Below are 22,990 nucleotides of genomic sequence, written 5' to 3'. Positions count from 1 at the left end.
AAATATTAACAAACACCAATATTTCAATATCCAAAGAACAAAATAGTTGTCCTACTCTTGCTTGAGGGAAAAATTGAAACCTGCCTCCCTTTTTCTCTTTTAAGGCCTTCTGCCCAGGCCCAGGCATGCCAACACCCTAGGCCTGGCCACCCCTGCTTCGTCAGTGCCTTGATCCCTCACACTCCTACTTCCCTATCCTGTATCTCCTTCCCTGGAGACTAAAGTTATCTGTTAGCCAATCAGCCTTGCTAATTCCACTCCAAGGGACACCATGCATTGTGACTGTGGTCTCTTCAAGTCAGCAATTATTTATTAAGCACTTACTATGTATGTACCAGGCTCTCTGCTAAACACTGGTTAATACATTTGTATTACAAAGCATAGTATACAAGCAGAAATCCCATTAGATTGTAACCTCCTTGAGGGCAGGAACTGGTTTTTGCTTCTTTGTATCCCTAGCACTTAACACAGTGCCTGGTACATGGTAAGTGTTTAATACATGTTTTTTGATTTATTGATTCTATGAGGGAGACAACAAGCAAATAATTATGTACACATTCAGGATAAATTGGAGATAATCTCAGAGGGAGAGTACTAAGATCAAAGAGGTCTGAGAAAGGCTTCTTGCAGAATAGCATGACCTAACTTCTCCTTCTGTTCCACAAAATATAGTGAAATGTTTAGCCCAGGGCCTGGAACTGGGTGTCAGGTGCTCAATAAATGTTTATTATATACTAGGTATTTAATAAGATGTTTATTATATGTTATCGGTGTTATTTTTCGATTGTATCTGACTCTTTGTGACCCTATTGGGGGTTTCCTCGGCACCAATGCCGGAGTGGTTTGCCATTTCCTTCTCCAGCTCACTTGACAGATGAAGAAACTAAGGCAAACAGGGTTAAGTGTCTTGCCCAAGGTGTTTTACATAATGATACATGTGGGGCCTATGTTGAATTGCTTGGCTTCTCAAGGAGGGTGGGTGGGGAGGGAAGAAGAGAGACAATTTGGAACTCAAAGTTCTAAAAACAAATGCTCAAAAAAAAGTTGTTTTTAAGTGCAACTGGGAAATAAGATATACAGGCAATGGGGTATAGAAATCTATCTTGCCCTACAAGAAAGTAAGGGGAAAGGGGATGGGGGCAGGGAGTGGGGTGACAGAAGGGAGGGCTGACTGGGGAAAGGGGCAATCAGAATATATGCCATCTTGGAGTCGGGGGGAGGGTAGAAATGGGGAGAAAATTTGTAACTCAAAATCTTGTGGAAATCAATGTTGAAAACGAAAAGTATTAAATAATAAAATAAGAATTAAACGTGTCTTGCCCAGGGTCACACAGCTAGTAAGTGTCCGAAGTCAAATTTGAACTCAGGTCTTCCTGACTCTAGGCCAGGCACTCTGCCTACTTTACCACCCAGCTGCCCTATTTATTATATAGGTGTTTATTATATAATAGGTGCTTAATAAATGTTTATTATGTAGTAGATATTTAATAAATGTTTATTGTCCTCATGGAGGAAGACAATACATAACAGGAAATAGAAAAGCAGGGCAGGGGCAAGGGGAGAAGGTACTAGAGAGGGGTCACTGTGGAGAAGATACAGAAAGTCAGGAGTGAAACCTGGAGGGGAATGAAGACATGGCTGTCCTGAGTACTTTCTTTAAAATGGAGGTTCTAGGAAAGACCAAGCAATTAAAGGAAGGGGCCAAAGAGGCAGAATATATTTCTTATACAAGCAAGTCTGGGGCATAAAGAACATGCAGGGTGAGGAGGGTACTGTGGAATGGTGGGAAATGTCTGAAGAATCAGGAGTGGAGCTCAGAGAGGAATGAAGACTTCAGTCTGGCTACAATGGTTACTGTTGTTGTTTAGTTGTTTCCGACTCTTTATGACCCCCTTCTTGGAGGATTTTCCTTGGCAAAGATACTGTAGTGGTTTTCTATTTCCAGCTCAGTTTACAGATGAGGAAACTGAGGCAAACAGGGGCCAGGGTCACACAGATAGTAAGTGTCTGAGGTTAGATTTGAACTCAGGTCTTCCTGACTCTAGGCCTGGTGCTCTGTCCACTGAGCCACTTCGCTGTCCTATAGCATCTCTCATAGTTGGAATTCTAGGTGGTTGGAAGAGAGATGTAGGGTGGAGTCACCCTGAGCCACTTCGCTGTCCTATAGCATCTCTCATAGTTGGAATTCTAGGTGGTTGGAAGAGAGATGTAGGGTAGAGTGGCCTTCCTGGCTCTCTTACCTCATGCCACTCCATCTGTGTCTATGACTGTTTTCCCAGTAGGGATTTTTCTGTATTAGCTTTGGTGCCCAATGTTCCCCATTGGAGGATTGTTAAAAAGACAAGGGAGACATGGCTGGGTTTATGCAGTAGTTGAGTCAGTTCATAAAGCTCACTGGGCTGCTCAGCAGAGATTTAATTCTGTTTCGGGGAAGAGCGCCAGCTCCTTAATGAAGCTCTGACAGCTCCTTTCCAGTTTTCTGGAAGAGACTGTGGCTTGGGCTACTGGTAATTACTGCTGAGTGATGTGAGCAACAAAATATTGAGTCCAATTCTCCCATTATTTTGATGGTCGTTAAGGCCAAATAAATGGGTGTAGGTAGAGCCAAGTTACTATAAATTAGAGCATGATAGAGATTGCGTTTTTCAACCTTGACTTCATGTATACTGTTCTCTTTGGCTTCTCCCCATGACAGGGGCCTGGGTTGGGGGACGTTTAAGGGTCGTGACTGAGTAGGATCCATAGTGAGTTTTACCTGTGCTAGGGAGTGGCTGGGGGAAGAGTAACAACCATTCATTCATTCATCTATTCCCTCATTTATTCATTCATTCTTATTGAGTGCCTATTACCCACAGGTCAATGGTACAATGCCAGGAATGCCAGGCCCGGAGCTAGGAAGACTCATGTTCCAGAGTTCAAATCTGGCCTCAGACACTTACTAGCTGGGTGACCCTGGGCAAGTCACTTAACCCTGTTTGACTCAGTTTCCTCATCTGTCAAATGAGCTGGAGAAGGAAATGGCAAACCACTCCAGTTATCTCTGCCAAGAAAACCTCAAATGGAGCCACGAAGTGTCAGGTGTGACTGAAACTACTGAACAACAATAACATTTGCAAAGCGCTATGGAAAGGGCTAGGTATACAAAGATAAAAGCAAACAGTTTCAGGGCTCAGGGAACTTATACAACACACACACACACAGATATGTAAATGCAAAATATATGCAAAATAAGTCCTGGACATTTCAGTTAAAAGGTGTCACCTGAGCTGAGCCTGGAAGAAAGCTAAGAGTTCCTAGAGGGAGATCAGGATGAGGAGGAAGAGCATTACAAAGAGGCAAGAGATGAGATGTTATATGATGGGAACCTGGAATGCAGAGTATATGAGGAAGGAAAGAAATAAGCATTTATTAAGCACCTCCTGTGTGCACTGTGTTAAAAAAAGACTTGACAAATGTCACCTCATTTTATCCTTAAAATAATCCTGGGAGATAGTTGTCATCTCCATTTTACAGCTGAAGAAACTAAGGCAGACAGAGGTTAAGTGACTTGCTCAAGGTCATACAGCTAGTGAGTGTCTGAGATTGGATTTGAATTCAAATCTTTCTGACTGCAGGCCCAACATTTTATCCACTGCACAACCTGGCTACCATAAAGGAGAATAATGTGTAGCAAGCCTGGAAAGCTATGCTGAAGCCAAATTCTAAAGAATTTTAAATGCTAAATGAAGGGATTTATATTTTCTCCTAGGAGTGATGTGTAGCCACTGAGGTTTCTTGAGGAGAGGAGTACCACACTCAAACTTATGCTTTAAGAATATGCATCTGTTGTTGGAGAAGATACGGGAAAATTGGAACACTAATGCATTGTTGGTGGAGTTGTGAATTGATACAACCATTCTGGAGAACAATTTGGAACTATGCTCAAAGAGCTATAAAATTGTGCATACCTTCGGATCCAGCAATGCCACTACCTGGTCTACTAGTTTCACTACTATGTCCCAAAGAGATCATAAAAAAGGGAAAAGAACCCACATGTACAAAAATATTTATAGCAGCTCTTTTTGTAGTGGCAAAGAATTGGAAATTGAGGGTATACCCATCTATTGAGGAATAGCTGAACAAGTTGTGGTATATGAATATAATGGAATATTATTGTGCAATAAGAAATGATGAGCAGGTGGACTTCAGAAAATCCTGAAAAGACTTGCATGAACTGATGCTAAGTAAAACGAGCAAAACCAAGAGAACGTTATATACAGTAACAGCAACATTGTGCAATGATCAACTATAATAGACTTAGCTCTTCTGAGCAATGCAATGATCTAAGACAATTCCAAGAGACTCATGATAGAAAATGTTTTCCACATCCAGAGAAAGAACTGTGGAGTCTGAATGCAGATTGAAGCATACTATTTTCTCTTTTTTTGTTGTCATTTTTTGTTTTTTCTTTCTCATGGTTTTTTCCTTTTGTTCTGATTCTTCTATCACAACACGACTAATGTGGAAATATATTTAACATGATTGCACATGTATGACCTATATCAAATTGCATACCATCTTGGAAAGGGGGAGTGGAGGGAGGGGGAAAGTTAGAACTCAAAATTTTATAAAAGCAAATCTTGGAATAAATAAAATTTTTAAAAAAGAATATGCATTTGTTCCTGTGAATATACCAAGAGCAAGAACCAGTATATAAGTCATGGAATTAAAAAGGCCAGATCATGTGAGAGTTAGTGTCTAAAGCGAAAGTTAGGTCAAAGTTAGATGAGAAGTGATGTTCAAATTTCAGGCAGTAAATGTTTGTTAATGAAGTACCAATAATAGGGTATCATTTTAGACTAAGTTACCTCAGTTTGCTGCACTTAGTTGGTCTGTAGGCACATGCCTAGTTCTATACTCTCCCTTTTCCTGGGAAAGCTCTTCAGCTAGAGAATTCATACTCCCCTCTGCCCCACCATGGACTGGGACATTAGGCATATGCCTTCAGAGCTAAATTAGGTGGCTCAGTGGATAGAGTGCTGGACCTGGAGTCAGGAAGACCTGAGTTCAACTCTGGCCTTAGACACTTGCTAGCTATATAATCCTAGACAAATTTTTAATCTCTATTTGCCTCAGTTTCCTCCCCTGTAAAATGGGGATAATAATAGCACCTACCTCCCAGGATCAAATGAGATAATCATTGCAAAGCACTTAATACAGTGCCTAGCAAGTAGCAAGCACTATATAAATGTTAGCTACGATTATTATTCACATGCAAATTACCCATACTAGGAATTATATGTAGGTAGATTTTCAACATGGTAGCAATATTGATATTATCACAATAACACCTCAACTAGCTTGTATCTTCACCCAAATGAAACACAGCTGAGAACCATGGAGGAAACAGAAGGCCTCCAAAAAGCCAAAGTCATTATCACAAAGTCTATGAGCTGAAGCTCTTGCAGTTGGCTCTTGTAGGAAAATGTTTCAAAACCCTCAGTCAGAGCCTGTTTATTCTTTTATACATAATTCTGACAAGCTTAGTTATCCCGTTAATAAGCCACAGAAGATTAGAATTAGCAAATTAGGGCAAGAGAGAAAGGATCCTACAAGCAGACACACTGCTAGCGAGAGGTGATAGCTACCAGCCTGACATGAAGTGGTGTGTGTGTGTGTGTGTGTGTGTGTGTGTGCAAACAGATAAACTAAAAAATCTAGACACAAAAATTCAAAAAGCACAGTAGTTTGGGGGTAACTTTGTGTTTAGGCAAATAATCTTACACCCCTCAGTGAACAGCATAGTACAATAATTGACTTTGATAATGATAGAATCCATGACTGGGAGGAACCTTACGTGTCACTTCAGCTCTCTGCCCAATGCCTAAAACCCTTCTACAGTATCCTTGACATTTAACATTTTTGAGCCCTTCTAGTGACAGGAAATGCATATCCCATTTGGGAAACACATTCTTTTTTCAGACAACTTTAATCACTATTTATTCCTTGAACTAAATCGAAATCTCCCTCTTCTATCCACTGGTCCCAGTTAGAGTTAGGGCTGGAGAGAATGCTAATTTGCTGTCCATATGACAAAGATTCAGAGGTTTGGAGACAGTTATGTTTCCCATCTGAAATACAAGCTGAAATACCCATAGTTTCTTCAACTCTTCCTCGTATAACATGACTTCTATGTAATCTACGTCAAATTTCTTACTGTCTCAAGAAGGGTAGAGGGGAGGGAGGAAGAGAATTTGGAACTCAATTTTAAAAAAGTAATGTTAACATTTGTTTTTACATATAACTGGGGAAAAATAAAATATTATTCGAAAATATATGTATAACATGATTTCCAGGCTCCTCACCATCCAGTTCACATGCTCCAGCTTGTAAGTATCCCTGGGTGTCTTGTCAATATCCTAGGATATTGACAGGAGAGGGTGTAACACTGCAGAGGTGCTCTAATGAATACAGACTAGGGAGGAACTATCTAGGTCCTAACATCAAGAAAAAGGTTGAATTATGTATATGATTCTCTGTTTAAGAAGGCAGAGAAGTGTTTAACACATTTTCAAGAAATTTCCACTCAAATAGTTGAGATTCAAAAGTTTTGATGTTTAAGGTTATGATTTTGATATTTTAATATTATCTCCAATTTATACATTTTATGCATTTATACATAATTTATACATTTGTATATAATTGCTTTATATTGCCCCCCTCATTAAATTGTGAGCTCTTTAAGAGCATGGACTGGAGTTTGTTTTTGCCTTCCCCCTCTCCCCCTTATCCTCACTGTTTTGCAGTGTTGGTACACAGTAGGCACTTAATAAGTGCTTCTTGACTTGGGTCAAGGTTTTTCTTCAACCACCCAGAAAACCCATCTGTCTAGAATGATTCATTTCATAAGGGTAGTTGAAGTTTTTCATCTTGATAGTTTCTGTTCTTTTATTAGGTTAATAAAAATACATCTACTCTGTTGGCTAGAAGTTATCGGACTCATTATGCTGTGAGTTCCATATTTCTTATGGTGGCTACTTTCCAACATCTTTTTTGGTTCATCTTTATAATGATTATAAATATTAATCCATTTGTTTGTCACATTTTGAAGCTAATTGTTGTGAAACACCCTTGCCAACACTATTATGTCTGTTGGCATAACCCACAACAAATGAGGACATCTAATTTGCTGCCATTTTTATTAATAATAGCACTGATAATAATTACTCTGTTATTGCTTCAATTCATATGGTTTTTTTCATATTATAGTAGTATGGACATTGACCAAATGTTACAGAATTGGAAAGAGCTCTGGAAATGGAATAGAAAGAGCTGAATTTTAATTTTAATTCCAACTCAATCTATCCAAATCTCAGTTCCTTCATCTGTAAAGTGGGAATAATCTACCTGAGCTACCAACCTCACAGGACTATAGTGTAAACAGTGCTTGGTAAACTCTAAAGTGTTATATAAAGGTGAGGTGGTAGTAGCAGCAGCAGCAGCAGCAGTGGCAGCAGCTGTATTCAAATGTGACGGGGTGGTTGGAAGGAGAAGGAGGAAGAGAAGAAAGAGGAGGAGGAGGAGGAGGAAAAAGAGCAGGAAGAGAAGGAGGGGAAGAAGGAGAAGGAAGAGGAAGAAGAGGAGAAGATAGGTACTCAAATTATTATCCTATTTTACAGATGAGAAAACTGAGACAGGCAGCAGTTAAGTTACTTGCTCTGGGTCACATTTGAACTTAAGTCTTCCTGACTCCAAGTCCAGTACTCTATCCGCTGTGCTGCCTAGCTGCCTAGGATAAAATTGTGAAGTGGCGATGGTGGTATTCCATATAAAGGCCAAAGTGCTCTAGTTATCTGCTTTCTGACAAATATCCCAGCACCGAGACACCATGGCATAATGGAGAACAATGTGGGCCTGGATTAAGGAAAACCTGATTTGAAATAGTACCTGGGATATTTGCTAACTCTGTGATCATAGCCAAACCTCTTTGGCCTCTCTAAACTCCTTCATCCATCAAATGGGGATGTTAGTAAGCACTTATGTCAGGGTGGCATTACGAGGTTCCAATGAGATTGTTTACATAAATTGTTTGTAAACTTTTAGTAGCTAGAAATGATGTCCCAAAAGTCTCAGTGAAGTTTTAGCTTGAATCGGCATTATTTACTTACTATTATTCCATACGTAAGAAATAATGTTTATTTACCTTAAATTTTAAAGTGCTTTGGCCATTACAATTTCATCATAAGATTTAAAATTCACTCTTCTCCCAGTCTCAGTTTCTCCATCTTTAAAATAAAATGATTGGACTAGATGAACTTTGAGGTCTCTCCTGCTTTGAGATTTTTTGATTATGAGGCAACTTTGGCAGAGTGGATTTGAAGGCAAGAAGATCTGAATTCAAATTTGTACATTGAATTCTCACCATCTGTGTGACCTTGGACAGGTCCCTTGAATTCTTTCAATCTTATCTGTAAAAGGGAGACAATAATAGTGCCTCTCTTATGGGGTTGAGAGGATCCAATGAGATTGTGTATGTAAAGTGTTTTGCAAACCTTAAAATGCTAAAAAGAAATGTGAGCTATACAGATTATGATTCTGTGCTTCTGGTTCACCCGGCAAGCCTGGGATACTGCGTGTGACCTACTTATTCAATAAATTATTCTGCTAGAACACTGACGTTCTAAAAAGCTGCTTATTTGGAAAGAGTGAAAAGGTTAATGCACTTTTGAGAAATAGGAGGTGTGAAACAGCCAAATGACCTGTAGCAAGGCTTTCTTGTCCATACTCATTTCTTATTTCACATCAACTACTGGATTTGTACAAGATGGAAGTATGCCAGGCTTCCAAGAGGACCATGAGTCAGACTGTAGCTTAAATTTTGTAAATGTTGTTGCTAAAAGAGTCAGACTGTATGTCAGAGAATGGAAAGGGTACATCCCTGAGATGAGTGGCAACCTCTGCTCTACTACTGTGCCAACTCTGCTGAGTGACGGAGGACCTTGCCCTTAGCCATGTTAAATTTGTCTCATAGACTTGACAGTAGATCACAGAGTGAGGGAGGAGAGGTGGGAGAAGATGAAGAACACCAAGAGAGTGTGTGTATCATCAAGGGACATATTTGGAGTAGCCTGCAAGCTGGGGATGGAGGGATTTCAGCTTAAGACTCAGTAACAAGGCTCCTATTCAGGATAATCTTAGAGTATCTGGTTTAGACTGGTCATTTATCTGGTCTCTACATCTTTGATATATGGTTTCACATTGATGTTGACTTGATGGGATCAGATACAACTGCTAGACAGGGCTGGCCTTGAGCTCACTTGTAAAATATCTTCAGAGTCCCAAGTTCTTTCTTTCTATGCCCTGCTCAGACATAGCTTGTTGCTTTTGGGGAATAGAAATACCATCCACAGGTAGGAGGCATCCACATTTAAAGTTCATTTGGACAAACAAAGAGGATGGGTTAGAATAGAATTTCATCATCAGAAGAATAGAATTTCGGTTGGATGGAATAGTAGGGGCCATGGAGGAGCCAGCCCTTCCATTTTGAAAATGAGGAAACTGAGACCGAAATTGAGTGATTTGCCCAGGGTCAAATAATAAGTAAACAAGCAACTGAGGTGGGATTTGAATCCAGGTCCACTTGATTCCAAGTGCCCTGACTCATGCTATACCTCAATTCAGTTGAATTCATATTATATTTATCAGGTGCCTACTATGTGTAAGATGTTCTATTAGACTTCAACTTCAATGAGCTATGATTTTTGTTAGTGCAAACATTCCTTCCATCATTGCAGATGAAAAACACTATGTGACTCAGTGAATGGTCCAGGAGATGATCTTCAAGAGTTCCTGTGACCAAAAGAATCATCACCACATGGTCGACTTGATAACAAGCCTCTGCAAATTTAACTAGGTTGGTCCTCAACCGGGTTGGCTCATATCCTTTCCAAATAAGCAAGAACTATCAGAGTTTGGGCTATATTGTCATATCCACTGAAAACCCAAGATCTAGAGACAATGTTGTCTGAGGGATAGAGAAATGGTAGTAAATAATAGAAAATTAGGAAGAAGTCCTGCATACTGGTTTTGAGACTCTGGACAAATTATTTAACTGCTCAATGCCTCAGGCAAGTCTTTAAGATTAAATGTTAGCTTGTAGTGATAGAAGGGATCCCCTCACTGTGAGTTCTCTATCCAAATGAAATTAATTATATGTTCAATGGATGAGTTGGGGAGGGGGGAGGAGATGTGGTGTTAATGTGATTAAAGATCTTCCCAGCCCATTAATCCCCTTAATAGGCCACAGGTGGAGCTACTTAAGGGAAGCTTGATTAAGGGAGGCTTGTGTGTAGGAAGGCCCACACCCTTTTGCTAATTAGGTCAGGAGAGGTGTGAAACCCTCAGGCCCTAAAAAGGGCATATATACTCTGAGGGTAGCCTTTAAGCTCTCAGAACTGCAAGGGCACTCAGAACTTCAAGCTCTCAGAACTTTGGGAAGAGAGGACACAGGCAGACAACTAGGATTTGTGAGTGAGTATTTACAGGAAGGCACCAGCAGAAGGGAAGGTTACAGGATGGCTTGGATCCCTGCTGTGATATTGTGTTTTAAGTTCCTTGCTGTTATAATGAAGTGGACTTACTGGTTTGGGGGTACAATTGCTGCTATGTTGAATTAGAGTTACTGGTTTTGGTATTTGATCCTTTGGTATCTGGATAATTTTTTACTTCTGCCTTCTATATGAGAGTCTTATATTCTGCAACACAGAACTATACAGGCATATTCATGGTCACTATTGATATTGTGACACTCGCCTTACAAATACTGGAGAAGAGGGAAAGGGAGACAGAAGAGAGAGAGAGAGTAAAAGAGAGAGGGGGAGGAAGAGAAGAAGAGGGAAAGGTAGAGAGGGAGAGAGAAAAATAGAAAGACAGAGACAGAGAGACAGACAGAGACAGAGAAAGAGAGAGATGAACTCTGCAAGAAGGATAGGACTTGAATGGATGTGGTAGCTCAAATCTCTTTGGGTATCTTGTTTTCTTTTAACTCTAGGTTAACCACAGACTATTTCAGCTCCTTGGATCTTGTCACCTTTACATTTCTAATCTCTCCTCTCTTCTAATCTCTCCTCTAACCACCCCTTGCCTCCAAAATCATACATCATAGACATATAGATATAGCAACAGACCAGCAAGACTTTACAATATGACCCTGATCCTCAAGGAACACAGACAAGAAAATCTTGTCCCAATCCAGAGACTGCTTGAGCCTATGAAATTCACACTCCGAGGGGAAGTGGGATGTGTCATGCTCAGCTGCTGGGGCAGTAGCTGTCTTTGGGATATCTAATTGTCTTGATAAATAATTGCATGGCAAACACAGTCCAGACTTGGAGCTGGCATACTAGATAACATCAGGAAGCTGAAGCATCTGATAAGTGGAGATGACAACCAGCAATGGGTGGAAGCCATCTGCTGGTCCTTATAGCACCTGCTCTCAGCTGGGAAGGCAATACTCAACTACACAGTGCTCGTTAGAGGAGCTACCCTGCAAGAAACCCAATCTCTGCTGTTTAGTCCCAAAAGCAGTGGTGGCCACATGGGTAATACACCACTCTCTTAGCAGCCAGGCATTCAGCATTTGCCAAGGCACCCAAAACAGTGGATCATCCACTTTTTTATGTGTGTTTTCCATCCTATGGAAACAACCAGAGAGATGACTGAGGAAGGTGATGTCAACAAGAACAAAAACCAAAACAAAGGAGAGAATGTGAACTTCCCTTCCTAGTCTTCACAACCATTGAAGTAAAAATGATATCTAACATTTCTACAGTGTTTTAAGGTTTGCAAAGCAATTTACAAATACTATCTCATTTGATCCTCACAACAATGCCAGAGGGTAAATGCTATCACTAATCCCATTTTATGGACGAGGAAATTGTGACAGATAAAAGGTTAAGTGATTTGCTCAGGATCACACAGCTAGTAAATGTCTCAGGCAGGATTTGAATCAAGCCTCCCTTATTCCAGGTCCATCTCTATCTACTGTGCCACCAGCTGCCTCTGAAGTCTTCCTCACCCACCCTGAAAGTTTCTAGGCCATTCTGATTTCAAATGTTAGAGAATACTTTTCACATTTACCAGGTTCTCAGAACCTGTTCCAATGATGGAAAAAGCTACTTGGAATAGCTGCTAGCTCTGGGTAAGGTAGGAATGCCCTTTCAGTGGGTTTAAGCTTTGCAATTGTATGTGTCTTCTTGTCCCACAGAACAACTCTACATGACTTTGAAGGCTGCTCTTGGAACCTCAGGTTTAACTTGCAGGGAAATCAGTTTGGGATCAATATAAAGAAAGAACTTTATAAGTATTAGAACATTCTGGAAATCGAACTGGCTTCCTTACAGGTAATGAGTTCTCCATCACTGGAGATTTTCAGAAAGAAGTTGGATAACTTTCAGTATTGGTAGGTTCTTGCATCAGGTGGGAAATTAGATAACAATAGCTCACACTTACACAACATTTTAAGGTTTTCAAAGCCCCAGACCCTACGGCATAGTATCAGTATCATTATCCCCATTTTAAAAATGATGAAAATAAGGCTCAGAAATTAGAAGTAACTTTTCCATGGTCACACAATGAATAACACAATGGGGGTGGAGTAGAGTAGAACTAAGATCCAGTGGTCTTTGCACCATGTACTTTAAAGTCCCTTCCAACTCCAGGACACTGAAAGCATGATCACTCTGGGGCTGCCTTTGTTTACTGGCCATTTGACTTTGTTAAGGCAGGGGAAAAGGCAGATATAAGGGTTTGGAAAAGTTACAATTATCGTCAGGACCTTGGACAGGGTCTCTGTGAAGGCTGAATACTAGGATGAAAAACAGTTTTGAAAGGGGTGGTACCTAGGCCCTGGGAGTTAATTTCTGTTTTGCACGGTCCTTTTGGATGTTCCTAGGCAATGAGAAGGGTGTGGGAGAAAATGTTAAAGAGCAAGAGTGGTTCTCTGCTCCTTTGGAGTTTGTTGCAGTTTTGGTTGCTTTCAGAAGATGACTCAGACCCAGGTGATATTCTCGTATTTAGGAGGAGCATACTTAGCATCCCTGGGAAATTTCCCAGAAATGAGTATGTCATTGTACATCTCCACTAGAATATTAACCTCTAGAAGGTGGTCAGGGGAACTCTGTGTGTGTGTGTGTGTGTGTGTGTGTGTGTGTGTGTGTGTGTGTGGGGGTGGGGGGTATGGGGGCAGGGTAGTGTTTCCCATTGACCCTCTCCCTGCAACCCCAGCATTTGCTTTAGCTATATTTAGCACATCCATTACCAACTTTTAGGTTTTAAATAAACTTGTAATAGTGAGGCTTTTCTGAAATAGCCTAGGGATGCAATTTTGAGATGTCACTTTTCTGAGACTCTATGGCTTAGCCTTAGGTGCTGTCTGAAAATTCTAGACCTAAGAATTCTTGGAATCAGGGCTTCCTTTACTCTTCATCCCCTTTCTCCTCTGTGGGTTGTGACCATGGACTTGGGCAAATTACTTACCCTCTCTATGCCTTGGTTCACACATCTGTAAAATTGTGAGGACTGGACAAAATGTCCTACAGGGTCCTTTCAGCCCAGAATTTATGATTTTATTATTTTATGACTGGAAATGTATGCAATCGAAAATGCTTTGTTGACTCAGCCCTAGGATGAGAGAAGGAAATTGACTCTGTCCTAGAACTCTCTCCTGGTGTACAAAGTGGAAGCAGTGGTTAGGGTTTCTGTACCTTCTTTTATTGGTGCTTCGGGGGCAAGTGAACGCTGATCCTGAGAGCTGCTCAGCATACAGGTTATACGGGCAGACTTGAGGGTTATTCTGAAATTTAAAAAGATAATAAATAATAAACAAAACTATTTTAAAAGAAAAATGATTCCAGTCACTAAGCACTCATATTAAAACATGACAAAATCCAATATGGGGTTACCCAGGTATAAATGTATAAATGATGGCGCAGGATTGTAAAGGACTGATTTCATGAACCCCTAGACCATAGAAGGCCATATACCCCTAGAGAATAGTTTTGGATTAGATCAGCTCTTGATTTAGGGGAAATGCCCCCCAATACACACATACATATGTACATACATACATACATGCACACATACATACACACATACAGGGAAATCCTATAATTAGCTCCCACCATATGCATTGAGCCCAGTGCATGGGATTATGTAGCATTGGGTCCTGACAACCCCCACTTGTCCATTGTATATTCAATGGCTTATAGGATAAAACATTGCAAACCAATGCTTTAACAATAATTATTAATCTACTGGGTGGCAAGCACCATTCCAGATTCAGGGAATGCAAAGACAAAAATGAAAAAGTCTCTGCCTTCAAGGAACTTAAATTCTGTCTAGAAAATCCTACATGGGTCCCAATTGTTTTAGTGACTAGCTGAAGCCCATATGATGATTTGGCCATGTGATAATTAAGCCTTCCTTCTCCAGCAGAGATAATAAATCAGCTATGCTGAATACTCCATACCTGTCCCTCTGGTAGGGCTCCTGGGCAGCGTGGATCCTCGGAGGCAAACTCATTTCCAAATCCTGAAATGTACTGCATTCAAGAAAAGTGCAACACATAAGTGAATTAAAGAAGCTGGATTTCAAAAAGCTTTTTGTAACTTCCACAACTGTGTCTACAGGAGAACTAAACAATTAGCCCCCAGTGGTTCCTTGGGTGATGACTCACCTCCTCCATTCCTCGCCTGCTTTGGCACCCACTAGTCTTCACTGTCTCACCTATTATTTATTTTCCCACCCTTTCTGACATCCACTGAGCTGTGTTCTTTCACATCCACTAACCCATAGAGTTAGAAGAGACTGTATAAGTCATGTAGTCTGACTTCCTACCTGAAGCAAGAATTCCTTCTATCACAACCTGACAAATATCCTTCAGTCAAGCTTCATTCTGAACACATTATTATGGGGAGCTCACTATGATTTTATTTTTGGATGGGTCTATTTATTAAGTTCTTGCAACGGTTTGAAAGTTACTTCTCTGTCACCTCTCCTCCGTAGTTCTGTTCCCTGGAACCACACAGAGCTGTCTAATTCTTATTTGATAGCACATAAACTTTTTGAAGATATACCTTATCTCAATCTTCTCTAAGCTAAACATCCACTATTTTCTTCAACTGATCTTACAGGACATTAATTTCAGGACCCCTTGCTTACCCTCCTTGGGATGAATTCCAACATGTCAATCTGTTGTTGTTCAGTCAAATGCAGTACCCAGAACTGAACACAATACCCTGGGTATGGGCTGACCAGTATGGAAAATAGTGAAGACTGTCTCCTCACTGCCTATTACTTGATGTATCTACTTACATAATTTCTGTGGTTCTCAGTGTACCAGTGTATATGTCCATAGGCCTGGGGGGTGCTTACTCTTCAAGAATTATCAGTTATCAGACACTAGGTGGCCAAGATCAGAAGATTGCTCATCAGTAAAATTACCTGTAATGACTGGCTTGACTCCCTGTCTTTGGAGCTATCTAGCTGGCCACTTAACCTGTAGGATTAGTTCTGCCCTAAACTGTAGGAATGATCCAACTTTTAGGGTAGGGGATATATAGATCTAGTCATATAGATCTGTAGAACTTAGGTAGCTTAGTGTGACATTGCTGCTTTTGATGACAACGAATCCTGGTTCTAGTAACTAGGCTATTGTTTCCTTCCCTTTACCCAAATCCTACCAAATGGATCCCTGTCTTGATTCCCTCATATTCAAATCCCTGCCCTGGTATCCTGCCCAGTGTCTTAGTTCCTCCAAAACTGGGGTTTTTCCTTGCTCTCACCAGTCCTCCCAATGACTTGAGTCCTATCTCCCAACCCAGTCCTAGTAGGTGGGTCTCCAAGCCTTGCTGCCAGACCACCCTGTTCCTCATTACCCACCTTCCTAGGATGCTGAACCCTGTTTGATGCCAAATTACCCTGATGCTGTGATGATGATTTCTCATCCTAATGGCACCCACACCAATAGCATATTGGACAGAGAGTGCTCTTCTTGAAGAAGGAAGTAGATTTCTGAAAATCAGCTATATCCATGCTCATGACCCCAGGATGAACCCAGAGCCTCTCAGTGTATAGTAGTGTAAAGGGGGCTACTAATACACTTCAAGGGATGCTTAGTAGTCCACCAATGCAGGTGATTCCAAAGGTCATTTATGCTGCTGATCTTTATCTTTGTGAGTATATGTTGGTATAGTCTCTGTATAGGAGCATCTCTATATGTGCACATGTATTTTTTTGAATTTTTGCATATTCTGAGTCCATAAATTTTTTCTTATTTAGAATGTTATAAATAATACTCTATTTGTTCTCTTAATATTTTAAAAACATTTATTATATTTTTTCAATTAAAAAGCTTTAATGTTCTATTCATCCTAACTGCCCCTATTGAAAAATAAAAAAAAAAACATTTTTAACTAATATGCATAGTTAAGCAAAACAAATTCCTGCATTGATCATATCCAAAACCATAAGTTGCATTCTGTATCACAAGCCCATTGCCTCTCTGTCAGAAAGAGGGTAGCATTCTTCATCACTGGTCCTCTGGAATTATGGTTGTTAATTGTATTAATCAGAGCTCTTGGGTCTTTCAAAGCTGTTTGTCTTTTCTTAATGTCTTGATAAAAACTTCACTTAGATCTTTGTCATCCTCCTATTACCTAGATATCTATGTTCCCCAAAGTTCAATCTATGAATCCTTACTCTTTTCTCTATACAGCTGATACTATCCCTGGGATAAATCATCTAATTTCATGGTTTAAAATCCCATGATTAAAATCCAAAAGCCTTAGTCTGGTATTTTAGACTCTCTCTGGTGTTGTTCATGACAGCCTCACTCTAACAAGAAGCCATTTTTTTTCTCCTTAGATCTAATAGATTTCCCTCTCCACTCCTACCCTCCAAATGCATCCTCAGCCATCTCCAATAGTCCTGGTGAATATCAGGCCACTGGACCACTGGACCCAGATGGCTCTGGAGGAGAAAGTGAGGCTGGTGACCTTGCACAGCCCTCCCTCACTCAAATCAATGTCAACTGTAAGTCATATCATCATTTCCCTGATGTCATGGTCCTCTTTGAGAATGAAGGACAAACACAACAACCTACCCTCCTGTTATTTCTGAGCTTGAACTATTATCTTTGTGCCCTTGTGTCAGGACTCCACTTAGCTTCCATACATATATCAGGGGAAGTAAGGGGTGAAGAAACAGAACTCAGAATTGACTTGGCCCATTAAAGTTTGGACAGGACTACTTGCTTTGACAGGCAGAGGATCTCCTTTCTAGCTACCATCATAGTTCTCTTCTCCTATTCGTGGACACAGCTCTAGAAATGCTTCATTCACTTCTACTTCCTCAGCATTCACTCTCTCCTGGATATGTAAGTGGAAAGACAGGGACAGACACCAGATAATGTTATGGAGGCATGTATAACATGACAAGTGATTAGATATAGGGATTGAAGGAGAATAAAGAATCAAGGATGGCTCCAAGATGGTGAGCCTGGGTAACTAGAAGGACTTGGGTGCCCTCATTATAAATTGGGAAGTGTTGGGGGAAGGGATGAGTTTTAGGGAAAATCTGATGAGTTTTATTTTGGATTTAGAGTTTGAGATGTTTATAGGTCATCTTGGTAGAGATAGCTGGCAGGCAGTTGGTAATACTGTACTCCACAAGAGAGAGAGATTACAGTGGATAAATAGATTTTGTAATCATCTGCGTGGAGACTATAATTGGACCCATGAGAACTGATGAGATAACCAAGGGGAAGGGTATAAAAAGAAAAGAAGTTCAGGACAGAGCCTTGAAATATATGCACAATTAGAGGGCAGAAGATGGATGATGATCCAGCAAAGGACACTGAAAATTAGTGGACAGACAAGAGGAAAAGTGAAGACTGAGAAAAGGCCATTGGAGTTAGCAATTAAGAGATCATTGATAATCTTGGAGCAGTCAGTTTCAGTCAAGTGGTGAAATCAGAAGTCAGACTGAAAAGGATTGGGAAATGAGAAGTAAGGAAGTACAAGTAACAAGTGTAGGTGACTTTTTCTGGAATTTTGACTATGAAGGAAAGGTAAACATAAGATAATAGCCTGAACACCTGGGAGACCTGGGCACGTTTATATGCAGCTAGGATGGAAGTAAGAGACAAAGAAAGATTGTAAACTTGGGTGACTAGAAGGACAGCATTGCCTTAATAGAAATAGGGAAGAAGGGTGGAATTGGGGGGAAGATAATGTAATGATATTGCCAATGCAGATTACAACCTATCTATGCATAATAATCCTTTAAGACTCAGTGCAACCCGAAATGAAAAGCGGGGCAGTCTTACTTATCAGTCACTACCCCAGAGCTCAGAGCTCACCCTCCTAAAGATGCTTGCCATTGCTAGTAGGTGATCTCGGGGGGCAGGGCATGGGAATTCTAGAAGTGGTAGAGTTTTCCTGATGATACTTAGCTGTTTCTGTGTGTACCCAGGTAGTAGCTAAATTATAATTGCCTCAAGGGACCAAAGTTCATCTCAGAATGGGGGAAATTAGGAACTAGCTTAGTGGAGGGAGGAGGCAATGTAGAAGAGTGTTGGGGAGATTAGGGTAGGTGTGTTTGAGCTAGAGATACTGTGACTGACTGTGGCAGGAAAGGTCAGAGGCAACCAATCTTCCCCACTTCCAATTAATTGATTATACACCTCTTGAAATCAAGCCAAGCCTCCTTGAAACTGAGCCACAGACACCCAGAGGTTTCCCCATTTTAAAGCCTGATGTTCTATATCATGGAGTTGGAAAACTTATGGGTGGTATGGGATAGAGGAAAATACTCTGAACTCAAAGGGCTTGGTCTTAAATCTGAGCTCTACTATTTTCTACTCATGTGACCTTGGGAAATTCACTTCATGTTTCTTGGTCTCAGTTTTCTCATCTGCAAAATGAGGATTTTAGACTAGATGGCTTCTAACGTAATTTCTGGTTCTAATCCATAATTTTATGTTCTTCTCTGGACAGATTGCCTTGTGCAATGGATAGTTAGTCAGTCGATAAGCATTTATTAAACACTGCCTATGGGGCCAGGCACTGTGCAACACTGTGGGTACAAAGAGAGGCAAAGGACAGTCCTGCCCTCAAGAGCTTACCTAATGGGGAAGACAACGAGCAAACAAAGACATACAAACAAGCTCTGTTTAAGATAAATCAGAGATAATTAAAAAAGAGAAGGCACTATAATTAAGAGGGGTTGGAAAAGGCTTCCTGTAGAAGATGGGGTTTCATTTGGGACTTAAAGGAAGCCAGGGAAGTCAAGAGGCTGAGATTAGGAGGAAGAGTATTCCAGCCATGGGGGTAGGGGGGAGGGGCAGCCAGAGAAAATGCTTAAGCCAGAGTGGACAGATGGAGTGTATTGTTTGTGGAACAGGAAGGGGATCAGTGTCACTGGACCCAATAACTGTTGAGGAGTAAGGTATAGAAGGGGGATGGTGAGGTTATGAAGTGCTTTGAATGCCAAACAGAAGATTTTGTATTTAATTCTGGAGGTTCTGGAGTTTGAGAGTGTGTGGGGGTGGGGGTGGAGGAAGTTGACATGGTCAGACTTTGGTGGATGAATGGAGATGGACTGGAGCAAGGAGAAACTTGAGGCAGGCGGGATGGGGATTTGACCTAGGAGCTAAGGGGACCTGGGTTCCAGTCCCATCTCTGATAGATACTGGTTGGGTGACTCATTACACTGTACACTAGACAGTAGGCACCCTACAACTTCCCTAAACTTCAAAGGAGACCAGCTGAAAGTAAATAGCATGGGCCCATTTTCTTTCACATTCCCAGTTACACTTCTCTAAGGCTTCTATTAACCTCTCAGTGACTATATTGCCAAGGCCATATTCACAATGGTTGTGATTATGGTATGCTGGCATGGTTCTGAATCACAAAATGTAACAGACTCTCCATATAGAAGAGAGAAGCAAAACATTTATTCAGAAACCAGAAAACCCAATCACCAAACCAGTAAGTCCAATCCATCCAAGTAGCATAGTGGTTACTACACGTTATCATAGTGGAGAACCACTCCATCCCAAAGTCATCTGCCCACCCCTCCCAGCCCAGGGGGCTTCCCACAAAGACACTCACATCACAGCTAGCTTGCCTGCATCTGCTCTCTCCCTCAGATCTAACTTCCCTGAGCATTTCCTGCTCCACCCTTTCCTGTTCCTCAACTTCAGCAAGCTCTTCCCACCCCATGGGACTTAGGCTTCCTGTGAAGTAAGCAGGTCACATGGGCCTATCAATGGATGGGAAAGATTTTTCCATTTAAATGACCATTACAATGATGCAGGCAACTCTAGAGATTGCAAAACAGTTACCTATCTGCATTGGTAGAGGGAATTAACAGCTTAGGAGTTCTCTACAACAGTAAAATCACAGAAACTCCTTTTCTTTCCCTCTTCTAAAAAAGTTATTTTCTATAAGGGTAGGTGGGTAGCTATGAGTATATCTGTTTTCTCCCTCTCGTAGTGAGGCAGCATGGTATGCACATATGTATGTATACGTATGCATGGAATGCACTTATGTGCACATACGTAACTGTCTTTACTTATACATATATACATACATATGTATACATGCATGTATACATGCATGCATGGTATGCACTCGAAGTCAGGAAGTCCTGGGTTCAAATTCTACCACAGACGCTCACTAACTCATCTCATTGTACCACATACTCTCCTCCTCTATAAAGTGAAGGGGTTAGTTTTCTTGTCCTGTAAGACTGCTTCCAGCTCTTAATTTATTATCCTATGATTCCTTAACTTCCTTAAGTGATCATGAAGCATGAATATTCAAAACACAATATCCATACTGGTGGCCCTGGTAAATGTATTCTCCCCTCAGCTCCTTTTCAAATGGAAATGAAACCTAAATTGATCAGTTTGCAGAATCATTCCAATTAAAAAAAAAAGTCCAGGCGTTGAAAGTGAATCCAGCAGGATGGAGAGATGGAGTGGGTTGGTTTTTTTTTTCAGAGAGGAAGCCCATTAGCAATTGCAGCAGCAGACAGATTAAGTTTTCATTCAAAGGGCTTGGGTGTGTGAATAATGTTCAGGCAAATAACCCCCTCTATTTGGAAGGACTGTCACATGTAAAATGTTCTGGCCTGTAAACTGATAAAAGTGAAGAATTTTGTCAGCTTTCAGACATGATTACTCTATACATCCGCACGTCTATGGCAAAAACACTGAGCTCCATTAGGTCTAGGCTGGCTAAAGTCAGTAGCATGGGGTATGCACTGACTCATCTTTGGGCAAAGAAAAAGAACCGTGGCCTACGTAGTATTTGGCTCTTCTCTGCACACATTTTCCTCCTCTCAAAGCTAATTGGTGACATGGAGGGGACCGCGCTCAGCCTCGCCTTAACCATTAGCCGGATTTCATTTCAACTGGTTGGGGGATGGGGTGAGAAGTAATGACTAGTCAAACTGAATGTGGTAAAATGGAGGGATTGTAGACTATCTCATGACTGAAAAATGTGAGCATGGAGATCAAGGCAGAACTTGTCTCTGCATCTACGGCAAGAGAGCAAAGGGGGACTATAGTCTGTGGAAAGTGAGGAATGCAGATCCCTTTCTGGACCCATAGGCCGATAATAGGAAGCTGTGGATGCTTTCATCTAATGGCCTCAGACTGACTGTGGCTTAGGATCATAGAATCATAGATCTGTAACTGGAAAGGACCTCTGAGGTCATCTAGTTCAACTCTCCCATTTTACAGACGAGGAAAATGAGGACTGGGAAGTTACGTGACTTACCCAAAGTCATACCAGTGCTAAACATCAGAAGTCGAGATTTGAATACAGGTCATCTAGAGCTGAAAGGGGCCTCAGAGCCTACCTAGCTCAACCTCCTCATTCATTTTAAAGATTAGGAGAATAAGGCCCAGGAGGTTAAATGACTTGCCCGAGTCACAGAAGTAACAGAGGTGACATTTGAACTCAGGTCTTTTGACTCCTGATTCAGTGCTCTTTCAATCATACCATGTTGGTGGATTATAGGTGTGTTGGAATGAGGAAGAAGAGACTGTGACTGGAGCGTGTGATATGGATGGGAGTTTTTTGGTTGGTTGTTTCCTAAAGATGCCACTCCATGGAAAGAGCCCTGGATTTAGAGTTGGAGGACCTGGGTTTGAATTTTGGTACTGCCCCTTACTATCTGTATGCCCTTGGACAAGTCCACTTCTCTTGGCTTCGTTTCCTCATTTGTAAAATGAGGCGATTATTAGACCCAGTGAGCTCTGGGGACCATTCCAGCTCTAAATCTGTGATCTGATGATCCTATGATCTTGTTTAGAGTCCTGGCTGTGCCACTTGCTACTCCCTGTGACCTTAGGCAAGTGGCTCAACCCCTCTGGCCCTCATTTGTAAAATGAGGGGATTGGTCTGGATGCCCTTTAAAGCCCATTCCAGTTCAAGGTCTAGGATTTTTTGCACAGCTGGTGGGTTGGACAGCAGCCACATGCCACCGAGGGAGATTCTGGTTCAGGGTTGGCCTCTCTTTTTTAGCTGCAGAGCGTTGGCAGGAGACCGGGAAGAGAAGTTGCTGAGTCATTGTTTGTTAAATAAGTTAGTTATCCAAAGTCACTAGAATAAAAAATAACAATCCGTGTTAAGCATCTTTAAGTTTGCCAAAGGGCTACCTGCGGAGATAGGCTAGTCAGCGTCCTGGCTTTGAAGTCAAGGCTAGATTCTGAACTCTGGATTTACTGACTGCAAGAATTATTAGGGGGAAGGACTTAGGATCATAGAATCATAGATCTATAACTGGAAAGGACCTCTGAGGTCATCTAATTCAACTCTCCCATTTTACCGATGAGGAAAATGAGGACTGGGAAGTTAAGTGACTTACCCGAAGTCACACTGGTAGTAAGCATCAGAAGTCGAGATTTGAATACAGGTCATCTGACTTCAGAGCTGGTGTC

General features: G+C 41.1%; 1 protein-coding gene across 1 annotated transcript in view; it reads right to left on the bottom strand.

Moving 5' to 3' along the window:
• HGD (homogentisate 1,2-dioxygenase) overlaps positions 1–22,990 on the bottom strand; it is a 92,477-nt gene that overhangs the window by 57,482 nt on the left and 12,005 nt on the right. The window contains exons 2-3 of the mRNA XM_036744591.1: positions 14,507–14,578; positions 13,743–13,831 (exon numbers count right to left, since the gene is read on the bottom strand). Coding sequence (XP_036600486.1) covers positions 13,743–13,831; positions 14,507–14,578 — 161 coding nt within the window. The remainder of the gene's footprint in view (positions 1–13,742; positions 13,832–14,506; positions 14,579–22,990) is intronic.

This window comes from Trichosurus vulpecula, chromosome 2 (genome assembly GCF_011100635.1).
Source record: "Trichosurus vulpecula isolate mTriVul1 chromosome 2, mTriVul1.pri, whole genome shotgun sequence".
NCBI classification, from domain to species: domain Eukaryota; kingdom Metazoa; phylum Chordata; class Mammalia; order Diprotodontia; family Phalangeridae; genus Trichosurus; species Trichosurus vulpecula.
Note: the sequence above shows the minus strand (reverse complement) of the source record. Positions and strands in the feature narration are given on the sequence as shown.